Here is a 14899-nt window from a genome sequence, read left to right on the forward strand (position 1 = left end):
TCATTCCAAATAAAAAATGAAAAATAAAAAACCTGTAGCACTCAGTTTATACAATCTGAAGCTCTATTTTTTTTTTCTTCAAAGAGAAAAAATCATCTTTAGTTTTTCCTCAGTAATCATGAAAGATTGACTATTTTGTTTGTATTGATCATGAATCCTTATTGGTTGTTATGAGAAAAGAAACAGAGTATTGTGAAGGAGATTGAACAAGAAGAACCAAATCCCTCAATTTTATTTATAAAATATAGGACTAAATTCTGCTTACTACCCTGTACTTTCAAGGGTTCATCAGTTTAGTCTCTGCACTTCTAATTTAATCAGAAAAGTCATTGCACTCTCCAATTTCATCAAATTGATCAAATCCGTCACTATTTCGTCAATTTTCGGGGAAAATTTCCAAACTACCCATCTGCATTCACAACACTAACGCGTCGGCGGGCTGCCTAGCGATGGGTAGTTTGGGAATTTTCCCTGTGAGAAGGTCCCACGTCAGCATTTTAACAGCGACAATTGAGAAATAGTGATGGATTGGATTGATTTGATGAAATTGGAGAGTGCAAGGACTTTTCTGATTAAATTAGAAGTGCAAGGACTGAACTGATGAACCCTTGAAAGTACAAGGTAGTAAGTAGAATTTAATCCTAAAATATATCATATGAAATTGCAAGCTCTTGAATCTTTAGTTCAAAATGATAATTCAATCAATTGTCTCAACCTTAGTTGTTAATTCCTAGCCCATGAGATAATCCAATTATATTGAAGCATAAAATGCCGAAGCTTTCACCCTAAATCATCCATATAAATTAGATCTGACACATGAAAGATGAATTTTCTAAATCCTTCATTCTTCTCCACTGCATGATTCTGCAAGTTTCAATTGATTGAAAAAGACGGAGAAGAAGAAAGTTAAAACAGCATATAAAGTAGATGAGATCATGAGAAAAGAGGATAAGTCTCAATGAAAATTGTGGGAGAGAAAGAGAGAAAGATCGAAAGAGAGGAGAAGAGTTTGTGGATCTATGTGCTTAAAAGTAAAAAAATAAAAATAAATCACTTTCTCTAATTGCAGGGCGGGTTGTTTTCATAAAACAAGGAAAACGTTAAAAAGTCATTTCCCATATTTATTCATAGTTCCTAAATTGTTTCCTAAAATTTGTTTTCCCTGTTTTTCAAATTTAATGCACCGAACGCAAATTACATAAGTTTTTGAATTCGTAAAATAAAAAACAGTATCGCAAAATGATACCGAACGGGCGGCCCTTAGGTGCCACACGTTTTGAAAGAAAGACATAAATAATAAAATAAATATTTTGATAAGCTAACATGGGAAGCTCTTCTAATGAGGACTACTAAAATGATGACTAGTTGAGGACTTTCTAATTAACTGTTCGGGATACCAACTTTTTAATTACATTACAGCAAATCAACCGTTAGATGTTTATGTATGCATGCGTAAATCACTTCTGAAAAATTTATTTCAAGTTGCTAATCGTTAAGGTATCGAACTAGATCAAATCAATAGACGAACCAAATCTGTCAAACATGAACTGTTCATATTCATAACTGATAAATCACAATTATGAATGTTTTAATGATTTTCAATTTGGTTGAAAAATTGCATAAATGATCTACACATAAATATCTAAACATCTAACGGCTGATTTGTGAAAATGTGATCGAAAAGTGGATATACCACAAAAGTCTTCAACTAGTCTTCATTTCAATAATCCTCATTAGAAGGGCTCCCAGCTAACATGTTTCCTATTATATAAATAATTTCACATTTTATGTTTTATCTAGGGATTATGAGTGAAATTGACACTTTGCTTTTTAGTTACAACACCTGCTTTTTTCTATGTGTCAATTACACGCCCCTTAAATTAACTCATAAAACTATGCAGTGTTATAATATCAACCTAGTTATACATATTAATAAGCATTGACTTGTATCTTACTTGTGTTTGAAACTAAAAGAAACAAATTAAGCAACATAATGGATAATAAATCAAATTCTTTCAAAATACAAATCTAAAACACAACATAACAAGACAAAGTGACTAGAAACACCCGCGGACGCACGGCAAGCTCATTAGGGGCTAGGCCCCCACTGAATTATTATTTTTTGAACATCTAATGGGTAATTTGAGTAATATAATTACAATTTTATGAAGATTTTTAACTAATTAACTCCCATAAAGTTCTTAATGCACTATTGCAAGCAGAATAGCCCCTACAAAGGAAAAATAATCCGGCCTCCACGAAATCAAGCACCAGCTAACCACTCCAACCCCGTTTGCAATACATGTGTTATGCCATATAGATAGTGTGTCAATCTTTGGATTAATTGTGTCCTCAAAGCCAAAAACAGAAACACAAACTCTATGGCATACGTCCCGTATGTACTGCAGAATTTCCCAACAGTCCTGAGGCGATACTTAGTTATTGGAGACCACTTCTTTTTAATCGAACGAAACCACCTTATTATTACCCAAGACTTCAATGGACCCTTCAATATTCTAGTAGGCTCTGAATCTGATTGCAACATGAAGATCTCATCTGGTCGAGAAATTTCCTCTAGATTTGCTATCTTGGAGCTATAATCTCCAAACTTGTAAAATATTATCTTGAAAAATCCTCTCATGAGTGCAACATCATTATTGCAAAGAGTTGCAAAAGAAGCAAGACGATCCAGTCCTTTGATCCTTATTATCTGTCTTTTACTCCATACTTTGTTCTTGTAGTCTTCCATAACCCATAGCTCTATCGAGTCCTCTACTTCACAAATCCATGCAAGGCGGCCTTGGTACTCCACCACCTGATTCCCATTGACATTATCGACTGGCAAGCACGGTGGTGCAAATATTTCCCAGTTCTCTTCATCTACATGAAAAGCAAAGATTCCGACTCGGTTGTCTGACAAAAGCCAGTGGAGTGCACCGCATGCCGATACTGCAGGTTGAAACCTCAAGATATAAGCATCTTTGGGTAAAGCTACATTGTTCAACTGTTTCCATGCTCGAGCTTTGGAATCATATACCTCACACCTAAGGTTGTAGCAGTGTTCCTGCGACTTGTAATTGGAATATGGAGACTTTGGTTCTGAGAACCGGACGATCTTGTACCTTAACGGGTTTGATCGTAACACCATTAAGGCAATTTTTACCGTCATATACCTCGTTTTTGGGTTGTGTATCTGCTCCCATTCCCTAGTGGTTGGCTTGCAGACATAATATTGAGGAACACGTTTCTGGCTCACACAAACGAGTATACCCTGATGAGCAGCTTCAATCTTCACCGGCTGAGGCAGGAAACTTAAGGACAGCTGTTCGGAGTTGGAGACGTCGACGTTGTTACCCACAGCTTGAACAAAGGTGGATATATAATTACTGCTGATCGAGCTTTGAATGAAAACCCCGTGTGTTGTTTTGGTTCTCTGAGATAGTTGATTTATGAAACTTGAATCGTATGTAAGGTGGTTCCATTGTTTCGAAACGAGCCGGCACCGGCCAACAGTATCGAAGGATGCTCGGGTCAGAATCTCGAAATAGAGGTCAGAAGGAAGTGTTTGTGATGAAGCCATTGGAGGAAAACAAGAATATAAGAGGGACCTGAACACGCAGACTATATTTAGAGATTTAGAGATCAGTCTAGCTGGCTCTTAGTCCTTGCTACAAGCCTCCAAACTCAAAAGAATATAGACATCAAGTCTTTTCAAGTTGGAAAAGATTGTCGAACAAGACCTGGTTTCCAAGACCCATTAATTATAGGAGAAGAATGGATCGGTTTCCAATACGAGAACAAGGAGAGTAAACAAAATGACTTCTTTTTTTTTAAAATCTTACTTTGGACTGGATTACCGGAAAGACTTGTTCTCCAAGTACAACTCCCTACTTAATTACAATAAGAAACTTGAAAAACAAGTCTCTTTTATTACGATCTAATTTATTTGCATTATAGAGCTAACCATGCAAAACCAAATCTTAATTTGCAGTTAAAGGATTTATAAATTCATGGTGTTCTCTCCAAAACCATAAGGAAACAGTTCCTAAACCCATAAGGTATCCTAAACTGCTCACGTGGTTAAAAAAAAAAAAAAAAAAAAACTAACCTAAACTATACCCTTGCAGCAGAAGCTAGGATTCCTAATATGTGTTAGGAATCACTTAAAATCTAACTTATATTGCGTCTCCAAGGAATACTGAGCCAAAGAACGATCCAGCTTCTTAGAAGCCACTCAACCTGAGACTGGGCAAAGAAACACCACATTGTCAGCAGTAATTGTCATCTGATGCACACTCTAACAAGATCATCCTTAGAAACTGTAGGGCGTTGCAGATCGATTTCAAAGGAGTGGAATCGAGTCACATACGAATCAAGCTTCCATCAACTACTTTGCGAGAGAACTGACATAGTTTCTGGATTTTTCATTCAAAGCCTAGTTGACTCCCAACACTCATCCACGTTTGTGTCGCTGGTTAATAATGTCAACTTCACCTCGGCACTGTCATTGGATTTTCTAAACATTCCTGTCCGAATTGAAGCTGTGAATCAAGGTCTACTCGTGTGTGTCAACCAGAACAAGAGGTATTTGGTTTGTAAGCCTACTACGAAACAGTGGGTAAAGATACCGAATCCAAAAACCAAGTACGAGACTGCAAGCACTGCCCTGCTCGTGTTGAAGTCGAAGCCTTTGAAATACAAGGTGATTCGATTCTCGGAACTCAAGGTATTAGTCAAGCACAACTCTGAATGGTGGCGCCATCTTAGGTGCGAGATTTTTGATTCCGTCACATGGGCATGGAAGCGGTCAAAGGATGTGATTCTACCTTCTAATGTTTTCTTTGCAAGTAAACAAAATTCTGTTGTGGCAGCAAATGGTGGTCTCCATTGGCTTCTGTCAAGTAACCAAGTATTTGCTTTCTATGAAGATGCAGAGAATTGGGAAATGTTCTCATTGCCACCCTTGGCAATCGATAATGCAGGTTACAACTCCAAGCTACTACTTGTGGAGTACAAAGGTCAGCTTGCGTTGATTCGGAGTGGAGAAGAATTCATGGACATGTGGGTGATGGAAAATTATGCCAGAAAGTCATGGAGCCAGAGGCGGCCATGGAACATCAACAAACTCAGGGGAGAAGAAACCTACTATATTTCTCCATTAGCTTTCCATAATGGTGATCGACACTGCACTTATGGAAGGTTTTCACAAAGTTATCTTCCATAATTTTCAAGAGAGAAAATCTCAAAATCTCATCAAATAAGATTAGAGCATCCCCCTAATCGTATTTTCAAGTTCCAGTCGGACATGGAGGAGGTCAATCTGAATGGACCTGATTGTGTTTTCAAGCTCCAGTCGGACTCAGAGAATGTTAATCTGAAGGACCATCCTGAAGAAACTCGAGGTTTGGCAAAGTTCCTACTTAGATTTGCTGGTTTTAGTACCCATTTGTTACTCTCAGTCCCTCTTTTTGGTGTCTTTTTAAGGTGCTATTCTCATGCATGAGTACAGATTTATGATTACATGGGAACCAGTATAAAAGTTCTTCTCCCTCGGTGTTTGGAACTGCATAGTTTAGTTCAGTTGCTGTACATTTTAACTTGGATGGTGAAAGTTTTACTTAATACCACCTTTAATCTGCAGAATGCTAGATTTTGTAACAAGCACAGGGAAAAAAGTTGGAAGTGGAACCCTTTCAAAATTTTCGTTTACCTTAGAACTCTGTTAATATATTTTCTCTGTTTCTCTTGACATCAAAAAGCAGTTTCTTGCAAGATTGGCTAGTCCTCCATTACATTCACCTCCATATATATACAGCATATATCATCAGATCATCTACCATCTAGTAATGAGAAGCAATAAAGCATGACAAACCAATTACAGATACAAGAGGTATACGTTGATTAATTGAAGAATTTATTGACATATATAATCCAATAAATTAATTGAATATCCAAAATCCTATGGAGCTATATTAACTGTATAAGTGAGCTGCATCTAAATTGCTATGAGCCTGGCATAACGTGGGATCTGATTCTTCAAGCCAATTGTGATCTCGCCATAGCAATGATGGGTCTGTTTTAGCAATATGCTACCCATCTCTTAGGCTTCAAAGCAATTACAAGACCTGGTGCCATAATTCCACCCACCAGCACTATCCGATAATTCATCAGGTGTATCTTCAAGCACAGGATTACTGAAACACAGAATAGCATCCAGCTTCAGAAAAGAAAAAAGAGAAGCCTAAAGCCAAATCCTTTCAGACCATTAATGTGGTTGTATTACTCACCATGTAACTCAGAGATCTATATTGATCCTTTCAGACCACTTGAAAATATCAGAGTGCACTTTATCTCCACCCAATTCATCTCCCGTAGCACCTGCTGCTACTCTTAAAACATCCTCAATTAAAGCAAAGTTTCCCATTATATCAACATGAGCACCACTTTGGGTACCCCGGCCCTCTAGAAGATTAGCTGGAGGGGCATGGTCGTACTCCCTTAAGTAAGTACGAATGCCAGAAGGGTTGAAACGGGTCTTTCCTCTCCAGGCTTTAGCACACATGAAACCTGCACTCAACACCGGGACAGTTTCATCCCCATCAGCGGAGTACACTCCACCTTTTAAACACGGGTTGTCACTTCCACCCTCTGCTGAGGTATCTATTTGAAAGGGAATGTAGCATTCAGCAGTAGGAGTTAACTTATACACATATGCTCTTTCGGTAGGGATGCCAACTCCATACATAGAATAGATCTCCATATCAGGAGCATTTGGTAATCTGCACAAGCAGTCAGAAGTTAAAACAGCACAAACAAACAGGCAACGTGCTCAAGAAGTGAACCCTTCTGAATCACAGCCCCGGAAAGAACAATTTAATAGAGTAATACAGGAATGAATAAGAGCTGAACAAAGCGGCAAATATCAGATCATCAATGTATTCAACTTAGGGGTATAACCTAATAGAAAACTTGACAGACAAGAAGACACATGCATATCACATGATTACGACCTTTTTCCAGCTTTGGTAAAGCCCTAAGCAGTAGTTGAAGTGTAGAAACTAGACTCCCAAACCACCAGAAGAATAATTTTTAATCTCTTGGAAAAATGTAGCATTTACTACTTGCTGATTTTACATCTGAGCATATAAAGGTCGGGAAGAGCATGCTGAAACAATTAGAAACAGTATCACTAGTTACATTACATGTCATCAAAAGAGGAAAGACTAGATTAAGCTCAGATCATGATTCACTGGGGGACAAAATGTTAGAACAGCACAGAAAAGAAAAAACTTGCCTTGTTTCTAGGGGGTTTGACCAATATTTGTAGTGTTCATACTTGGGGTCATCCAAATTGTCCGCAATTCCATACGAAAAATGAGCATCCCCACGTGCCATCAATTTGGGCGCAACAAAATGAAGCAGATCCAAAATTGATCCAGCTGTGTAGATTTTGTAATCTGAAACAGCTTTGACACCCCCAACACCCATGTCATGATACTCTGTCCATACATCACAATGGGTAGCATTCGCAAGTAAATTACCCTTAACAGCATCCTGTCAAGCGATCCAAAGTAAACTACTAGTTAAAGCGTATGTACTCAATATCTCACCAGTCATCATAGTATGTATTGTAGGATTATAGGAAAAAAAACGGAACACATCTTGGCAGACAAAGACAAATTCAGCAAACTTCATATTCCGATTAATTCAATGTCTTCGAGATATGATAAAAACCTCATGCTTGAGTCTAATATTAAGTACAAGTTAAAATACTAGTCATTACCTCATATGCAAGATGAGTTTTAGCAATAAAAAATGAAAATGTTCTCCACATACAATCCAAGGAAATACAACGTACCATTTGTGCCCAGACACAAAAGCATTGTAATTAGATCAACTTATGACAAAATGTAAAACCCATTCTTCACCTTTTTGATAATAATTCCATATGGAAAATCCAATAGCTAGATTGAGATGCTAGATATAACTAGGTAAACTACTAATTGCTGAAATGAGATATAATAGATCAACTCATGACAAAATGCAAAACCCATTCTTCACCTTTTTAATAATAATTCCTTATGGAAAATCCAATCGCTAGATGAGATGCTAGGTAACTAGGTAAACTACTAATTGTTGAAATGAGATATAATAGATATGAGAGAGAGAGAGAGAGAGTCACCCTAAAATCGATCCTCTCAATCTTGGAGGAATGCGTCTCTGCTACGTCTTTCCCAAATGATATAAACCTCCCATAATTTACTCCATATGGCTCTGCATCTTTGGTATCATTATTCTTCAACTTCTTCGCATTGCAATGGCAGTATTCTTCAGGTGACCAGTCAAGACCACCCCATATTGTGTCCCCGCCTTTTGGTATCATAGACATAGTTGAATCCCATGTCCGGGTCATCCGCATCATATGTTGTAAGGTTTGGAGACCAAAAACATCCTTATCCAAAACACCTGGTGCAAAAGCCCTGTAACAAGGATAAGAATTAGGATTTCATTGAGAGCCAAAGCAGGATACAAAAATCATATATGTCTAGCAGACTAGCCCAAAGAAGGATGGCAAATCTGATGTTAAAAGAAAAAACAAAAACCTGGCAACAGCAATGTCTTTGGCCTCAATAGAGAAAAGTCCAGCAACAGCTTTTGGAACCCCTAAAAAGGGGCCACCGATGTTCATTACAGCTTTAATATGCTTAGCACACCAATCTGATCCACCACCACCTCCCATTGGTGCTGGTGCCTCAACCCATTTCATAAAATGCAGAAAGTACAGAACACCCATTGAATGTGGGAGAACAACCACCTTGTTACCACCATTTGTAGCTACCATAAGTTCTATATTACTTTTTATTCTGCTCAAAGTTTGGTCCCTAACCTGGTAAACGCAATCAAACCGATATACAGTAAGTCAATTGTCACAGTAAAGTATACACTGATACTATGAGGGTATGACAAAGATGTTTACATAACAATACCTCTGTATTCTGAAACGATAATCTCCAATCATATGAAGCCATATACATGGTTTTCTCCTCATATCCAATGCGAGCCAAATTAGCAATTAAAACTGCCCACACAAAGTAACCAGGGGCAAAGTAATCAGCTGCCACAAGACCAGATACAGGCCTAACCCTTATACCTGCAGGGTCCAGTCCAGTTTCATTGTCCAGAGACATATGTTCAACCCAGCATAATGGTCTGTCAGAAACAAAAAGGGTAACACTATGTAAGAGTCAAGTCCAAGACTATTCAAGAACTTCAAGGATATAGAGAAATTTGGAAAATCAAAACACTGTATTCATTAATAGTCAGGGCATGAAATAACTGATCAAACTAACATATATGATAAGGACTGACAGTAAATAGATTTTGCAGGTCATACCTCCCCACAACTAGCCACTTTGCTTACTAACAACAAGAGCAAAATCAGTGAAAGTAGCCTAAAGAAGAATTTGGAAAATCAAAAGACCCTATTGATTAATAGCAGGAGATGACATAACCGATCAAACTAACATATCCGCTTTTCTCTCTTACAATTACCATCCAAAAAGTTTCTCATTTTTGCTTATACACTCTCATACAATTTAACTAGCTAGCATCCTAGTTTATATATTCAAGACAAAACCCCCCCATTTGATAAACTCACTCATTCACTTGATAAACTGGTTTTGACTTACGTTTAACTCAAGCAATTTGTAAGGTAAGCAACCTCACAGCATTGGTTTCAGTCACAATCAATCACCCTTTTTTAAGTATCAAACACACACTTCCCTTGTATAAAAGCAATCAAATCCGCTTCTTCTAAAGTAAACCCTAATCCACAAACCCTATAAATTAACTAACCAAATCAGCCAAACAGTACCAAAAGGAGAAAAAAGGGTTCATTGCATTAAGCATTCAAACCAAGAAAGCACCAACCTTTTATACAATTCCCCAAATGTGCCGCCCCACAATCTCTTCCTAAACAACCCATCGGCGCAGCTATGCCCTTCCCACAATTCGAGCCCGCCGGTGACAATTCCGGGCACAAACACCACCGGGTGCTTCGCCGTCAAGCCCTCCTTCCTCAATTTCACTCCGGGCGGGTCGGAAACCGGACCCGTTATCGCCTCCGTCACGTACTGAGGAAACGACGCCGGCATTGCGTTGAGCAAGAACAGCAGGAACCACCAGATCGAGCATATGACTCCGATGAGCCAGCAGCAGTTGGCCACGCACGACCACCGGTTCGGGTTCGGGTTCGGGTTCCTTCTCCGACGACGCGTCGTCGTCGTCGTTTGCTTCTCATCGGGTTCGTGTTCCTTCTCTGTCTCACTCTCGTCCGGCTCCAAATTCTCCGCCTTCCCTTTCCTCCGTCTCAGAAACGACATCGTTTTGGAAAATAATCAAAGCTCTGAATTGAAGCTTCGGCTGGTTCCGACGATCAGCTTTGCCGGCGATTGGGGACGTGGCGGAGTCTGAGTGGCTCCTGCCGCCTCTACTGGTTTCCTACTGTCTTGGTCTGGGCTTTCCTCTGTGGCTGAGCTTTAGGTTCATCTGGAGGGAAAGAGAGCGTTATTTCCAGAACTCGGGGGGTGGGTCCCAATAACCACCCCTGTAGGACACGTGGCGGTGATCTGGGGCGTGATCGGACGGTGGAGAGGGTGAGAGTCTCGTTGTTTGAATGGTAGAATTAAGAACACAGCTCAACAACAACTCAACTGAATCTTTTTCTTTAATTGGCAAAAAAGAAAAGGAATCCTTTCTTTAAGACTCTTGTGTAATAAAAAAAAACTAAATAATATATGCATCAAGAGGATTAGGTACCAAAATAAGGCCAATTCTTAGGTGCGGGTAGCCGCACCACGTGTACGGTGCGGCTGCCTAATCAAATTTAAGAAATTTTTGTCTTTGTTCCGAAATTGTCCCTGATTTTTAAATGTGAAATACCCAAAATACCCCCCTGCTAGGGGAATGATTGGCCTGCCGCATCACGTGGCGGTGCGGCTGCCCCACGCAAGAATCACTCCCAAAATAAACACAGTGAATTTAACGGCTGGTTATATATTCAGTATTTAAATTTAATATACGTGATGGTTGAGATTCACTTACGATCTCTTCAAATTATTCCGTAAGTGAATAAAACTGTCAAAACATTATCTAGTCTTTAATTAAAGTATTGGTTTGGTTTTAACTTTTGCTCAAGAAGAATTATTTATTGGGTAGATACCATAGAAACAACTAACAAGGCGAAGCTTTTTGGGTCTTCATTAGAATAGTTCTTTATTCATTCCTGACCAGTAGTCACTGTTTGTGCTGATCCCAAATTTATAGTTATAATATTGTTGTCTAGCTTATTCTAGTAGTACTGAGGTCGTTGAGAGGAAATGTCGATAGAGAAGTGGGGCAATGGTGGTTGTGGCTGGCTTTATTGCCTTATCAATCATTGAATTTGTATTTCAGTCAAAAAGAAAAAAGATCAGAGAACTGACTAATATTTAGAGTTTTATGAAAGACCCCCCCTAAAGAAAAAAGTAGTTGTAAATTAGACTTCATAAAAATATTGACATATAAAACCATGAAATGTCGTCAAAACATGTGTTTATTACACACTTCTCTCAAATTGCATTTAATGAAGTATTAATGCGGTGATTCTTCAATGACACTGCAAAGGCGGCTTCAATAGTTCAATCTAATTTTAAAAAAAAATATTGCTACGATCAGGCTGAATTAAATGAAAATTGAGCAGAAACACTACTAAAACCATCCCTAAACTTTCAAACGTGATACATTCAAAAATAAAATTGTTGGATGTAACTTAAAAAAATAAAAAAAAACTTTTAGCCCACCTCATCGTTACATATGTCAATGAAAATCGAACTCATAACTTTTACAATGTTTGAATTATAACTTACCAGTTGTTGGATGTAACTTGAAACTGTTCTAAGTCTATCGGTGACGAAACTCATTGGCCAATGACTCTAAACCCTAAGCCCAAGCCTTCACAGCAATCGGGAGGTGGGAGAATCTGAGTGGCTCTATTGCTTCTAGTAGTTCCTACTTCCTAATGTCTTGGTTTGGGCTTTCCATGTGGTTGTTGGGGCTTTTGGTCCATCGGGAGGGAAACAGGTTATTTCCAGAACTCTTACGAGTCCTCATAAGTGACGGGTTGCCTAGTCCTCCATGAGTTCTCTGTTCCTTTATTTTATTTTTTGGTTGTTTTGAGGGTCTCCTTCCTTGTCCTGTTCATGTCGAACCGGTTGGAGGATGATTTTTCCTCTCTTTTGTTGCTGTGTATTTGGTCTTTTTGGGCCTTCCCCTTGCGCTTTTCATTGGGTGTTTTTTAATTGAAGTCTATTCACACAAAAAAAAAGAAGTTATTTCCAGAACTCGGGGTGGGTCCCAATGACGACTTGTGTTGGACACGCGGCGATGATATGGGACGTGATTTGACGGTGGAGAGAGGTGGGTTCCAATGAAGAACTCATAACTAAATATTTTGTTTAATTATTGTTGAGAAATTCTTAGATACAGACTACCTTACCACGTGGCGGTAGGGCAGCTCAATCAAAATTAAGAAAGAACTTTGCATATCCCAAAATTAGTCATCTTTTAATAAAGCAATAAACTCAAAACACCCTCTTACAAGGTCTTGATTGGGAAGCCCTACCGCCACGTGGTAGGGCTGCTCTACCTAAAAATCTGTGCTTAAATAGTTTACCCATAATCCAAAAACAAACACTAAGGCTAAGCTTTTTTTATTTTTTAGTACAAGGGCTAAGCGTTTGAGTCTTCCTTACTGTGTTTCTTTATTCATTTTTTTTTTCACCAGTATTTACTGAAGCACTAGATCCCAAATTTAAAGCTGGGTCTTCTAGGTTGTGAAGAATAATTGTAGATGGAGATGGCGAGGCAGTGGTGGTTGTGGCAACCAATGATAGGCTTTTCAATCATTGAATTTGCATATCAATCAAAAAGAAAAAAGATAATTAAATTTACACAATATTTTTTCATCAAAATAAAACAGACTTATGATATAAAGATATACAAAAGACCTTCTAAAAAAAATGAAGAAGTAGAGTTATGAAAGTAGATATATTTTTATGTATCACTATGGGTAGTACCATAATTTCTTGTTTATCTATGGATGACAGCGGAAGAGTTTGTAACTACCATTCTGGTTTGAAATGAATGATATTGTTGCTTGATTTGTGTTTGATTCAAAAATACCTTTGTGGGAGTGGTCAACTACAACTACAATTGCAATTAAGGCAATTAACTCCGTAGTTAGTATGACGATAAATGTCAGTCATAAAAGCTGCGATTAATACGGCTTTAACTACGATAATAACTACGCACAATAATTATAGCTATGAATACGCGACCGTCATAAATGTGTCATGATTAACCACATCATTAATCACGTCATAAGTATGTAAGTAATTGCAGCCATAAAGGCGGGAATAATGGTGTTTTGTCCCTTAAGTAAGTCATCGCCAACGAAAGGCGGCTCGATGTACAGGTAAACCACCCATTATGATTCTTCTTACTACACTCTCAGAAACGTACTGACATAGGCATCAGAGGGTTTTCTACGGGTACCTCCTCCTCTTCGAGCCAACGGTCAAACTTCTGAGTCTAAGCTCTAAGGAAGCTTCTCCAACATTTATGGTCAGCTCCCGCTCCAGTCAACATTCATTGGTGAGTCAAAATTGGTGAGTCAAAATTCTCTATAAAATTTTTCGTCACCAACAACCTTCACAAAGAAATAGAGTTATAAAAGACATGACTCTTCTAATACTACAAGAATTCTAAATTTTGAGATTGACATAATCTGAAGTCGTGTTAAGCTCTGAGGAAGATTGCAATATTCAAAAAATAATCTAAATATAAAACTATTTTGACATAAAAAAAATAAAATATTTTTCGATTCACTATTTGGGAAGATCCCCAATTTATAGTTATAATATTGTTATCTATCTTATATTCTTATTCTAGTAGTATTGAGGTTGTCAAAAATGAACAATTCTTACGTTCATCCCAAGGGTGAACTAGCATATTCACCCCCATTGTTGATTAATATACTTTTACTTAATAAATTTATAATCCAACGGTCTATATCTTAAATTAGCATTTAAAGATCATCTCTGTAAAAAATCAATCGAATCGGAAATCGTTTAATTATCTAATTGAACCAAACAAATAGATGGTTCTAACAACACTTACTACTATTATGATGAACCGTCCATGTATTTCATAGAAATGAATAACCAAAAGGTATTCAATTTGATTGATTTTTTACGGAGCTAATCTTTGTATTACGTTATACAACATGAATGGTTGGATTATAAATTTATTAAGTAAAAGTATGTTAATCGACAATGAGGGTGAATATGCTAGTTCACCCTAGGGGTGAACCTAAGAATTGTTCGTCAAAAATAAATGTAGATGGAGATGGTGAGGGTGAGGAAATGGTGGTTGTGTTGTCCTTATTGGCTTATCAATAATTGAATTTGCATTTCAGTAAAAGAGAAAAAATCATAGAATTTACATATATAAAGACTTTTAATATTTTGAGCTTTATGAAAGACCTCTTAAAATAAAAAGTAGTTGTGAAGTAGACTTCTTATTTAAAAATTTTGACATATAAAACCATAAAAATGTCGTCAAAACATGTGCTTATTAGATGCTTCTCTCAAAATAACATTTAATGAAGTATCAATGTAGTGATTATTCAACGACACTAAAAGGACTTTAATTTAACCTAAAAATGAATATCGCTATGATTTAGGCTATATTAAATGATTATTGAGCATAGACACTACTAAAATCATTCATAAACTTCAAATGTGACACACTTTGAAATGAGAGTGTTGGATGTAACTTAAAACTATTCTAGGTCCATTGC

The 14899-nt window shown here is 37.6% G+C and overlaps 3 protein-coding genes across 3 annotated transcripts; 1 reads left to right on the forward strand and 2 right to left on the reverse strand.

Moving 5' to 3' along the window:
- Positions 1 to 590: 590 nt before the first annotated feature.
- Positions 591 to 3992, reverse strand: LOC133727272 (F-box protein At5g49610-like). Its single transcript, XM_062154875.1, has one exon. The coding sequence runs from the start codon at positions 3578 to 3580 to the stop codon at positions 2264 to 2266; it is 1317 nt and encodes a 438-aa protein (XP_062010859.1). The 5' UTR covers positions 3581 to 3992; the 3' UTR covers positions 591 to 2263.
- A 296-nt stretch (positions 3993 to 4288) lies between these two features.
- On the forward strand, positions 4289 to 5224 carry LOC133734864 (F-box protein At5g49610-like). The gene has a single exon (XM_062162511.1). The coding sequence runs from the start codon at positions 4289 to 4291 to the stop codon at positions 5222 to 5224; it is 936 nt and encodes a 311-aa protein (XP_062018495.1).
- Positions 5225 to 5875: 651 nt separating this feature from the next.
- On the reverse strand, positions 5876 to 10558 carry LOC133713681 (phospholipid:diacylglycerol acyltransferase 1). The gene is made up of 7 exons (XM_062139723.1): positions 9931 to 10558; positions 8988 to 9210; positions 8604 to 8887; positions 8183 to 8480; positions 7295 to 7554; positions 6288 to 6779; positions 5876 to 6194 (listed from the first exon to the last, which is right to left on the reverse strand). The coding sequence occupies exons 1-6, from the start codon at positions 10380 to 10382 to the stop codon at positions 6296 to 6298; spliced, it is 2001 nt and encodes a 666-aa protein (XP_061995707.1). The 5' UTR covers positions 10383 to 10558; the 3' UTR covers positions 5876 to 6194; positions 6288 to 6295.
- Positions 10559 to 14899: the final 4341 nt, after the last annotated feature.

Source organism: Rosa rugosa, chromosome 1 (genome assembly GCF_958449725.1).
Source record: "Rosa rugosa chromosome 1, drRosRugo1.1, whole genome shotgun sequence".
Taxonomy (NCBI): Eukaryota; Viridiplantae; Streptophyta; class Magnoliopsida; order Rosales; family Rosaceae; genus Rosa; species Rosa rugosa.